Source organism: Sus scrofa, chromosome 2 (genome assembly GCF_054392235.1).
Source record: "Sus scrofa isolate SSC_HxYL_T2T_F1_AM1 chromosome 2, Sscrofa_HxYL_maternal_Yorkshire_Landrace_v2.0, whole genome shotgun sequence".
NCBI classification, from domain to species: domain Eukaryota; kingdom Metazoa; phylum Chordata; class Mammalia; order Artiodactyla; family Suidae; genus Sus; species Sus scrofa.
The window spans coordinates 141,881,128-141,892,519 of NC_139384.1; the positions used below are offsets into that span (position 1 = coordinate 141,881,128).

The window sequence follows — 11,392 nt, forward strand, 5'->3', positions numbered from 1 at the left end:
TAAGATATGCCTTTTCTTTTTTTGTCTTTTTTTTTTTTTTTTAGAGCCACACTCACAGCATATGGAAGTTCCCATGCTAGGGGTCGAATCAGAGCTGTAGCTGCTGGCCTATGCCACAGCAGAGCCACATGCAAGCTGCGTCTGCCACATACACCACAGCCCACGGCAACATTGGATCCTTAACCCACTGAGCAAGGCCCGGGATCGGACCTGCATCCTCATGGATACTAATCAGATTCCTTTCCACTGAACCATGATGGGAACTCCTCAGGTATGCCTTTTCTACATAAAACATTTTAAAAGGATTATTGGCTTTACAAGACCTTCAGTTATGACTTAGTATGAAATACCCACTCAATCAAATTATTTCTAATAAATTAAGTCTATCCCAGTATTCCTTACGTTGTCCACAGTAAGTTCCAATATATCCCTTCTGGCACTGGCAGTGGTCATCCGCACAGGTCCCACCATTCATGCACCTAACGCTGCACTGCTGAACTGCAAAGAACAACAAAAAGTATACAAGTATCAATCACCAATTTAGAGAATCTGTGAGAGTTACAAAACTATACTAAATATCCAATTGATGACAAATATACGCTACAGAAGTAATTGTTATGACTCAGGCAGACCTTTATTTATTTGCAGTGCGTACACACATGAGCACATCTGTGACAACACATGTTATTTAGCATGTACTGAAAATCTAGCACACGTTCAGTGTTAAAGGGAGGAAATGGAAGGGAAGGAAATGTAGAACCTAGACTACATAGGTCTAGGTTCTAGGATGCAGGAGGCACTCAAGCATCCACTCAGAACGCAGTGGCTACATGCTCGCCTTATGAGCTCAGTGCCTGCTGTCCTGATGGACTTGGAATCTAGGTTCATGGAGCTTACATTCCCATAGGGAGACACACTAAACACAAGTAAACAAACGCCACATTCTCATTATAGAGGGTGATACGTTCTCTGAAGGACACTGCGCTGTGAAGGAGAACAGCCTGGAGCCGAGAAAGAACCTAATACGGGAGAGAACCAGGGAGGACCCTCACAGGGAGAGGAAGCAGATAATCAAAAGACCTTCCCTCCACTTGAAAAACTCAAAGAGTCACATGATAATAAAGAGGCAGAAGGGGAATCGAAGATCTGAGAGAAGCCAGCAAATTCAGATAGTACAAGACCTCTGTGGCCAAGGAACGGTTTGTAGTATATCCCAAGTGTAACAGGGAGTCCTTGAAAGGGTTTAAATAATAAGAGAGCAAAGTGATGCTACTTATATGATCAAAAGATTATCGCAGCTTCTCTGTAGAAAAAGGATCTAAAGAGGATTGGCAAGAGTAGAAGCTGGGGAACCTGCTGGGAGGTGACTAAAGGTGAGAGATGAAGGTGGCTGAACCACATGATGTCAATGGTGACAGAAAGGAGAAGATGGATTTGAGGTATATTTTCCAGTGGAATCTACAGAGCTTGTTAAAAGACTGATGTGAGAGAAAGGGAAGCAGTTGATGAAGCACCGGATGGATGGCAGTGCCATTTTCTGGGACCAGGCAAACTGGAAGAAGGAGACTGCAGTTGGCAATGAATAGTTTCATGCCATGGTTTCAGTTGCCTATTATCCATTCAAGTGGAGACGTTCAGTAGGAGAAGGAACATGTGAATATGAAGCTCAGTGGAGGGATCTACTCTAGAGACAGCAATATTGGCAGCAATTGAAGACGTACAGGTAAATGAGTTCACTCAGTGTGGACAGGACTCTTGGGACTACCAAACTTTGGAGGAAAGGCTAATAAAGAAGAAAGGAGACTAAAAAATAAGAATCCAGAAAAGGAGCATTGCGAGCCCTTAATATCACACAAGTGAAGGGAAAGAGAGCATTTCAAGAAGAGAGTGATCAATGCGCTAAATGCTTTAGGGAGCTGGGCATCCTGAAGGTTAGGAAAGAAGGAGAGAAAACTTCCTGATGCAAAGGCAGTCAGTATTTTTCCCAAGGCCAGATAAATTCATGGATCCTATTAAATGATACCCCATACACTGAAAGCTGGCTAGAGATTGCTCAGCTGCCAAATAAAGGAATTAAGAAATTGACTTCTAAAAATTTCTCCAGGATTGGGCTTTTTGCTGAAGGGCATACTTGAGAAAACTAAGAAAACAGGATAATGAAGATTTGGTAATGGAATCTTCCAGGCAGGCAGACAAATGAGGTTCAGGACAGTAATGGAGGACATCTGGGTGGCCAAGAAAGTATCGATGAATTCTGAATAACAGATTCCAAAAGGCTGGGAAATGACAGATTATTTTCAAAGGAAATGAAACTAGAGCCTTCATCAGAAGTATTATCATCAGACGATGACATTTATTTTATGAATCTCGAATCTTATATTCTTCAGACAGATTATTGATTACTTTTCCTTAGGGAAAATCTGTAGAGAGAAATGCATAACTTCACACTTGTTTGAGGCAGATTTACAGATTCATTTAATTATTGATCAATTCGGCAAACAATGTCTGCTTCCACCTTGTTAAGTTATACCTTAAACACTGGCCTAAAAGATTGGAGTCTAAAGACCCAACAATTTCTAACTGGATCATGAAAAACATGATTTTAATCCACTGTTACAGTGATCTTTCAGAGCTGTTGGGAGTCCGTACATGCACAGCAAAATACGTTAATATGTGTAAAGCATCTGGTCAGTACACAGTAAATATGTGCTAAATATTGTATCCTAATCCTCTTATCCTTCCCCTCTAGTTAACCTGCAAAACAGGATATGAGCCTCAGGAGTTAAGCAAAGGCAAGAAATAGAACCAAGGGTTTGAGTCTACAGGCTTAGGCACCAGAATCCCCAGATTCAAATCTTTGTTACCTTGAGTTAAACTTACGGGTGCTTCAATCTCCTACTCTGTCAATGGAGTAATAAAGGTATTGCGTAGAATTCATGTGAGGATTAAATAAAATGATAGCGTCAAACACTTAAAACAATACCTGCAACATAGTAAAAGCCCAGTATGTTACAGCTATTATTCTCAAAGAATTACTTCTCCACTGAATCCAGGCTCTTTTAATGCACAGACAGATAGCTTCTGGAACAGAACATGAAATCATTTTTCTTAATGAAAATCATTCTCCCATTACCTCTTAGTTGTTGGTGGCAACAAGTAAGGCACCAAAGATTACTACTCCAAAGATTAATAGGGACCTCACAGGTCTACATCTTCTTGGAAAAGGACATTTAGTATTTACTCAAAAGCTCAACAGGCAATGCAGTAAATAAGGTCATATATTAAAACAAACAAACAAAAAAACATACTTGATTTTGAGCCACAGGTTGGTGATATTTGGCCACTGGAACAAGTACACATGTTAGGACGGGAACAAAATCCATCTCCACAACTGTTTCTACAGATCGCTGTGGAAAGCACAACAGGAAAGCAGATGAACAATTAGGTAATAAGCCACAGTTTACAACGCAAGAAAGCGACAGTTAAAAAGAGAAAATCTGAAAAACTAAGATATAAAATACACGCTATATAATGCCCCATTTCAGGTATGCAACCAAAATGACCTATCACAGACAAGCAGATATGTCTCTTAAAATGTCCTTATGATAACGTGCACACAGATGGAGCTGCTTTAAATTCCATAATCCTCATCGGTCACCTCTTATCAACAACATAAGTCATCTTTTCCATTTGAGGCAGAGTTTCTTTGCAGAATCACTATAAGAACACAGTCGTGATCCTAGGAAGCTGGGAGGGCTGAAGAAACCCTGAGGTCCTGTATACCTTTGGAAAACACAGCCCACTCTGTAAAGGACCTTCACAGGAGACAAAGAATGTGAAACTGACTGCACTGCAAACTCCACACTCCAAGGACGTGGCCAAGCCCCAGGGGTTCCATGCACATTCCTTCCCGGCTGGTATCTGACCTGCCCCATCATCAATCTTTGTTCCCCTTAATAATTCCCTCTCTCCTTCCCCCAGCCTTTCGTCTCCCATGCTACCTCCACAACACAGCCTATTCCTGCTGCTCAGAAAAGCTGCTGCGACATTTTGACGGAGGGAAAGTCAAAGCCTCCTGCAGCTGTGACCTCCAAGGTCTGAGGGTCATCACAGCAAAGAATGCCAGGCTCACTGACACAGCACATACCATAGATCCTCAAAATCCTTAGCCCAGGGCCTTCAAATGGGAAGTCTCTCTCATATTTAGAGTCAGTTCATTTAGGCACTGAGAGATTTATCTCTATATCCACAACTGAATTCTCTCTTTGTACAGGCAAGCGAGGGCTTTAACACTCCATGACTGGATACATGAAGACAGGAAGAGGAGAGTCTGGGAATGCCCTGAAACTAGCCATAAATTTACATATGTAAATGTATGTATAGGTGTCTTTTGCTAGGAGGGGTCCCACAACTTTCAAAGGGATCTGAGAACCCAAGAACATCATGGAACGAGCGTGTTTCTACAGAATTGTTTTTCTTCTCCAAATTGCCTTTTCACATCCACATAATATGGCCAGCTTCCCCACTAGTACCCCCTATAAATGAAAACGTCAGAGATCACAGTGTGAAGATAATTTTAGGCAAGAACACAACTCCTGCCATAGAGTTGACTATTAATTCTTAAAACGTACTATATTTTCTGATCACCAATAACTCTCCAATGATAAATGATGTTTAATAAAAATATTCTTTTATCCCAAAGTTCCCTCTTCCTCAGCAGACGGACATTGAGTCTGGGCCTAGGTTAAATACAAGGTGCCCCTTCCCAGGTCCTAAAGCCAAAGAAGGTCTGATGGGCTGGATATTGGTCATCCTCAGACAGATCCCTGTCAGGGCCACCAGTGTGTACTCTACATCCTTGAACCAGTAAGATGCACAAACACTTAATGCTCTTTTCCTTCACATTCATCTCGAACTAGAGTCCCTCTCCTCTACATATTTGACCCTCCCATGATCACAAAAAACCACAAAGCCCAGAAGTAGCAGAGGAGTGGGGAGAAAGGACCTGGGTGTTGGGATTTCAGTGATGCTGGGGGCACAGAGGAGAGTAAATGGCTTGCGAAAGGTCTGAGGTTGAGTTCCCGCCCTGGCACTGACCCACTGCAAGCTCAGAAAAACTCCCACAGCTTCTCTGGGTTTAGTTTTCTCGTTGGTAAAATAAAACAAAGGGATTATATTGGAATGTTCTGATGTCTCTTCAGGTTTCAAATGCTATGATTCTGGGCCAACCCCTTCCCACTGTCATTTCACTGATCAAAATGCTCTTCACAGCATAATTTCACAACAACAAAAAATTAATAAGCAAGCTCTTCCATTGCTTCATGTTCTAACAAGATTTTTAAAAAACAAGTGTAACGTGAGAAAGTCAATTTCATCCTTTAGGAAACAAATATTTGGACGTTTGAAAATACTTCAGTGATTTTTACAGGCCACAGTTGAGAACAATAACAACAAAACACAGATGCAAATCAAAATGCATTAAGTTGCCAGTAGTTCGAAAAATACATTTTTATTTTTATTTTTTTGCCTTTTCTAGGGCCACTCCCGCAGCATATGGAGGTTCCCAGGCTAGGGGTCTAATCGGAGCTGTAGCTGCCAGCCTATGCCAGAGCCAGAGCAACATGGGATCCAAGCTGCATCTGCGGCCTACACCACAGCTCACGGCAATGCCAGATCCCCGACCCACTGAACAAGGCCAGGGATTGAACCCACAACCTCATGGTTCCTGGTCGGATTTGTTAACCACTGTGCCACGACGGGAACGTCTACATTTTTATTTTAATCTCTCTCACAAAGCCTGGCCAAGGCTAAACAACTAAAATTCTAGGAGGTGATTGTTTTATTACCTTTCTATACAGAAAAAAATGTCAATGTATAAATGTATGAAGAAATTAATCTTTGGTCCTCCTTTTCTGATTGTATTTTCTAAGTTGCCTCAGAGTATTCTTTTGCTAAATGATGGAAATTCAATAAATATAATAAATAATTTGTTATCATAAGAAGTCACGGAATGAAAATTCTTTTTTATTGAAATATAGTTGTTTTAAGTAGTATATTAGTTTTAGGTGTATAGCACAGTAATTCAGTATTTTTGCAGACTATACTCCGTTATAAGTTATCACAAGATAATGGCCAAAATTCCCTGTGCTATACAATATATCCTTCTTGCGTATCTATACGTAGTAATTCGTATCTGTTAATCCCATATCCCTAATTTGCTCCCTTTCCCACTCTTCCCCCATTGTAGCTACTAGTTAGCTTTCTATATCCATGAGTTGGTTTCTGTTTTGCATGTACATTAATTTATATCATTTCTTAGATCCCACATATTAGTGATATCATACAGTGTTTATCTTTTTCTGACTTATTTCACTAAGGATAATATTCTCTAGGTCCATGCACATTGCTGCAAATTGCAGAATTTCATGGAATGAAAATTCTTGGTTTGTTCTGACTTCATCATAGTTTTAATTTGGTTATTATCTCCATATATTACAGTTTTACATGTCAGAATCATTAAACTACCGAATTTAACACAAAACATTAATTTGAAATTTAGATGAGACCCATGCAAGAGAATATAAAGACATTACATTCTCCCTCTCTTTTGTGTACTATTTTATACTCTTCAGTATCTGAACTACTTTTTAAATGTGCGGATAAATATTTTGTAGGTATCTCTCGACATAAGTACTATAAATGTTTCTTGGAGGTATGCAGATGATTTCAAAGTTTATGCTTTTTATAGTTTTATGATACATGTACGTTCCATTTCATAACTACCCAAATACTTGGGAGTAGTAGAAACACGGGCCACAATATTCACTGTTACTTTGATATTTCCAAAGCTGAATTTCCAAATTTGTAAAGGGCACAATGCTATTCAAAGACCAAAAGTATTTAAAGCTGACACTCAGATACACACACACACACACACACACACACATATATACACACATATTTTTTTCTACTGCAAATATTCTGGAAGGCTCTGTTCTCTGGAATTCCCATTCCACACTGATCCAATAAAAACTGACTTTACAGATTTTCAACACGTACCCTAAACCAATCCCTCCTCCTCGGCTGCTCTCCAACTCAATAATGGCAGTCACATTCATTACATTTAGTGAGTCAGACTTTCCGCAGTGCCTAAGTCACTCCCGGCTAGTATGGCAGGTGTGTGGTGAGTGACGTTAGCTGTTTCAGGATTCTGAGAACCACAGTAATGCCCTACTGGTCTGAAAAAGTAAATGCACCCTCTGCAACTGCCTCACAAATTTGACTTCTGTGCTGGAGGGAAACGAATCTGATACGCTGCCATTCTTTTTAATAAAAGGACAGGCTATTAATCTGAGGGTTTATTTAAAATATTTATGAATCACATTAAAGGACACAGTTGTAGCTTCCTATTTTTGCCTCATTACTGGAGACTGTGAGATTTTTTAGGGTAGAAAAAATAAGAAGCTGGTCTACACAACACTTGAGATTTCATGACTTTTAAAAAGCTGCACAGAAATAACATTAAGGGTCTATCGAAAACCCACAAAGCCAACAAATATAGAGTCAGAGATGCCACTACATCCTTATTATCCCTTGGCTAGTGTGGCTTGCCCTTTTTCTCTGTTCATGTTGCACAATTATCTTTTCCCTGGAGAACATCAAGGTCAATCTAAAGTCAAGAATGGCTCTGAATGAATGTGCTGTCTATGATACCTGGCTCTCCTCCCAACAAGACAAATGTGGCTGTGCTATATAAATACACAAGAAAAGGCCATCACACTTCAACTCACAAATTCACAGGCATGTGAAATAAGACATCCCATAGTCCATCCCATTAGAGGCTGGTACCTAATGACTTCAATTAAAATTTGGAGAGCTGGGTATACACTTTGGAAACTGAATAAAATAATTAAAACTTTTAAGGTCAGATATACAGAACTTTTGAAGTTCTAAGACACATACTTTGGAAATCTACTGTACACTCTAAGATGTGGGGTCTGGAAATCCTAAATTTAAATGTGTTCAAAAAAAAAAAAAAAAAAAAAGTCCAGCCATTTGAAAGAGTTCTCTATTTTAAAACTTTTGTTAACCTGGGTTAACTCTAAAGCTCTGAGAGTGCTCCTTTCGTATCCATGTTATTTGGCTATTGAGATGAAACCAGAGATAATAAAGTGGTTTTGTACAGATGCCTAAGAAAGCTTGAGCTTCAGAAGGCCTAAACAAGCAGAGTCAAAAGACAGATAATTTACATAATCACATTCTGGTCTTATCTGCACCCTTTCAGGAAAAAAGTGGTTTGGGGTTATCTAGGGAATTGCTGTATTCCCCTTTCAGTTTGTATTAATAGACGCAGAAAGATAAAACTTCCAAGTATCTCTGAAACCTTTATCATTATTGCCCTTCAACAGCGTCTAGAAGTCAAGTCTCAACTGATGCAAACCGGCTGCTTCTTCCCTACCCGTCAAATGGGGCCAAGTTCTAATTACCACTGCTTTGTGGCCATCGGATTCTAAATGGAACTGTGTGTCCAAACGACTGACTACACGAGGTGGGCCCTGACATGGGACGCGCGAGCGTGCTGCCCCAAGCTTCGATCCCAACCAAACACTCACGGACTATGCACTGGTTTCCTCCAGGCAACGTCTTCCATCCCGGGCAGCAGTAGGAGTGGAACCTGGATCCGCATACGTTGGGCCTATGAAGGACAAGCGAAGTCACACACACTTAAGGAGGGTTAGCGTTAACCCATGAACAGCTTTCGTTAACATTTAGGGACAACAAACAAACCCAAATTTACACGTCAAATTGTCGAGGCTTGGGGCTCAGACGTGGAAGTAAACGAGCTCAGACACTGGAACCGGGAAGGGTCAGAAACGTCTAAACATCTGCCCTCCTTTGTTGCCTTTTTAAGGAATGAAAAGAAACAAGGGAACATATAATTTGCTACTATTCTAGCCTCCGGATGCAGAGAACAAAGGGAACACTTCGTCCTTTCCCCAAATTCATGCCTTCTTCATCAACTGTTACTCTGGCCCCGACGTGTCAAGGATGGCGCGTCGGAAGGTGGAGCGCTCGGCTTGACGATTAGAAAGAGCTGTAAACCCCGCACACTTCCTCAAACAAAAGGCTCTGGAGCTGCGCCCCCGACGGTGGGGAGCAGGCAGGTTCCACCAGCCTCAGAGCGTCTCGGGGTGGACTCCAGCTAGCCCTCCGCTAGATATTCGGAACCTGTTCCCGCAAGGCCGGCGCTGCAGGCGCTCTGCCCTCCGCACCCGGGGGCCTCAGACCCACCCACCGTCTAGACCCCCGAGGGAGGGCTTTTTGCTCTCAGAGCAACGTAGGAAAAGGGGGAGGCACTGTTGGGAGTCTTCGCAGTACACCAGTGGAGAGGGCCGCGGTTGTAGCCGCCTGAACTAGGTTCAGGGAGAGGGTGATGGGATGAAAAGCTGCCAAGCTGATGCTCCCCCCCCCCTTGCCCCCGGCCCACCTACCCTCGGAGCACGTCCTGCTGTCCTCGCCTGCGGACGCGACTTGCCGCTGCGACGCCCTCCTCCCGGTACTCAGGCCCCGCGAACCCGCCTTCAGAGCCCACAGCTGCGGGCCGGACCTGCTGCGGCGGCGGCTGGGGCCGAGGTGGCTTGGGCGGCGGGGGCTGGGGCTGGCTGGCAGTGCCTTGCGCCCAGAGCGCCACGCAGCCCAGCCACACGAAGTAGGGCTGGAGACACAGCCGCCGCCTTCTCCCCATCGCGGGCGCTGAGAGCGCGCGGACTGTAGTCCGCGGAGAGCGAGCGCTCAAAGACAAAATCTGCGCTGCCCTAAAAAAGTCAGGGTCTAACAAGCCCCTGGTCGGCTTCGGAGACTCCCTTGAGCAAGGGCTCCCTGCTCTAGCAGGAGCCCCAGACCCAGCGCCGGCCCCCTGGCTGTCGGCGGGGCGCGGGCTCTAGCGCAGCGGGCGGCGAAGCGCGACAGTGGAGTGGCCGGCAACCCCGCGCGGTCCACGTTGCATCCCCCGGGCCGCTGCCCCGAGCGACTCCAGGACCGCCAGCGGGCGGGGGCGGGAAATTACAAAAGTAACTCGAGCAGCCGCGGCGTAAAGTTACAAAGAAAGCGGACCTCAAAAGAAAAAAAGAGGCCCTACGCAGCCACTCGGCAGATTCCCGTGCGCTGCCGGGCACAGATCTTGGAAAGCTGCAAAAGTCACTAGAAAGAAGCCGGAAAGCAAAGTCGCCCCCCACAGAAGAGGAGGGTCTTCTCCCGGCTCGCTAGAAGTCCCGCGGGGCAGCGACTCGCCGGCGGCGGCGGCCGAGGAGCCGGGCGGAGGTGCGCGGGGCCAGGGCGGACGGCCGGTGCGAGGGAGGGCGGGAGGCTGGACGCCGGGGAAGATGCGGCGGGCGAGGGCGCGGCGCGGGGGTTTTGAGGCCCGGCGGGGCGCTGGGCGGGCCGGCGGGAGGCGGCTGTCAGTGGGGGCTGGAGCGCAGCAGTCCACACGTGGGGCGCAGCCCTGACTGAGGGGCCGGCGCACAGTGGGCGGAGACAGAGTAAGGGGGCGACCGGGTGGGGAGGAACAAGGGGCGCCAGGGGCTGGGGGAGGGGAAGAGGAAGGAAGGGGGTAGGGTAAAGGGAGGGGAAAAGACGGAGATTGGGGAGAAGGGGGGGCGAGCTGGAAATGAAGGCCAGGGTTGGAAAAGGGGCTTGGAAAGAGGGATTGGCGAGCTCGGGTGCGAGAGGAAATGAGCGGGGGATGGGGACGAGGTTAGGGCGAGGAGAGAAGTGGGAAAGAGGAGGGAGGGCTGGGGGGCCCGGGAGGAGGGGGCGAGGCGCTAGTCGGCTTTGCTTCCCGTCCCCCTCAATTGGCCGCTAGCTCTGTTTTGACTGCCTGTACAAAGCGAGCAGACGACGGGGGAAGGGGCGGTTAGGGACCGGATTTGGGAAAGGAGGCTGCAGCCCCTTCCCCTCCCCCTCCCCCCTCGCTGGGCCACCGATCAGGGACGAGGGTCTCTAAACGCGCCTGGCTTGGCTAGGGCTCCGCTGGATCTTGTGGCAGAGGCCACAAGGTCGAGGGTGAGAATGGGTCCTCCTGCATGGATCCAGACCCAGACCGGGGTTGAGGGGTTCGCGGTCAAGCGGGAATAGACACTCGCGCGGGAGTTAGCTGCAACTTCAACCCAAGGAGGCCGGGCCCTCCCCATCGCCCTCCTGCCCCCACCTCCCCACCGGGAGCGGCGTCAGTCTGCGGAACCCGCAGTGGGGCTGGGCGTTTCCGGATTGAAAGGCGCCCTCGGCCTCCGAGAGGGAGCTCACGCAGCCGCGGGGGGCCTTGGCTGCGGGCAGGCGCCGGGGTCCTGGGGCGTCTGTGCAGGGGTTGTGCTCCGGCGGAGTCCTGCTGCCAGGG

At 46.1% G+C, this 11,392-nt stretch overlaps 1 protein-coding gene across 1 annotated transcript in view; it reads right to left on the reverse strand.

The window, feature by feature from the left end:
* FBN2 (fibrillin 2) overlaps positions 1-10,386 on the reverse strand; it is a 220,192-nt gene extending 209,806 nt beyond the window's left edge. The window contains exons 1-4 of the mRNA XM_021084720.2: positions 9,492-10,386; positions 8,613-8,695; positions 3,309-3,407; positions 403-498 (exon numbers count right to left, since the gene is read on the reverse strand). Of these exons, the coding sequence (XP_020940379.2) occupies positions 403-498; positions 3,309-3,407; positions 8,613-8,695; positions 9,492-9,745 (532 nt within the window). The 5' untranslated portion in view covers positions 9,746-10,386. The remainder of the gene's footprint in view (positions 1-402; positions 499-3,308; positions 3,408-8,612; positions 8,696-9,491) is intronic.
* Positions 10,387-11,392: the final 1,006 nt, after the last annotated feature.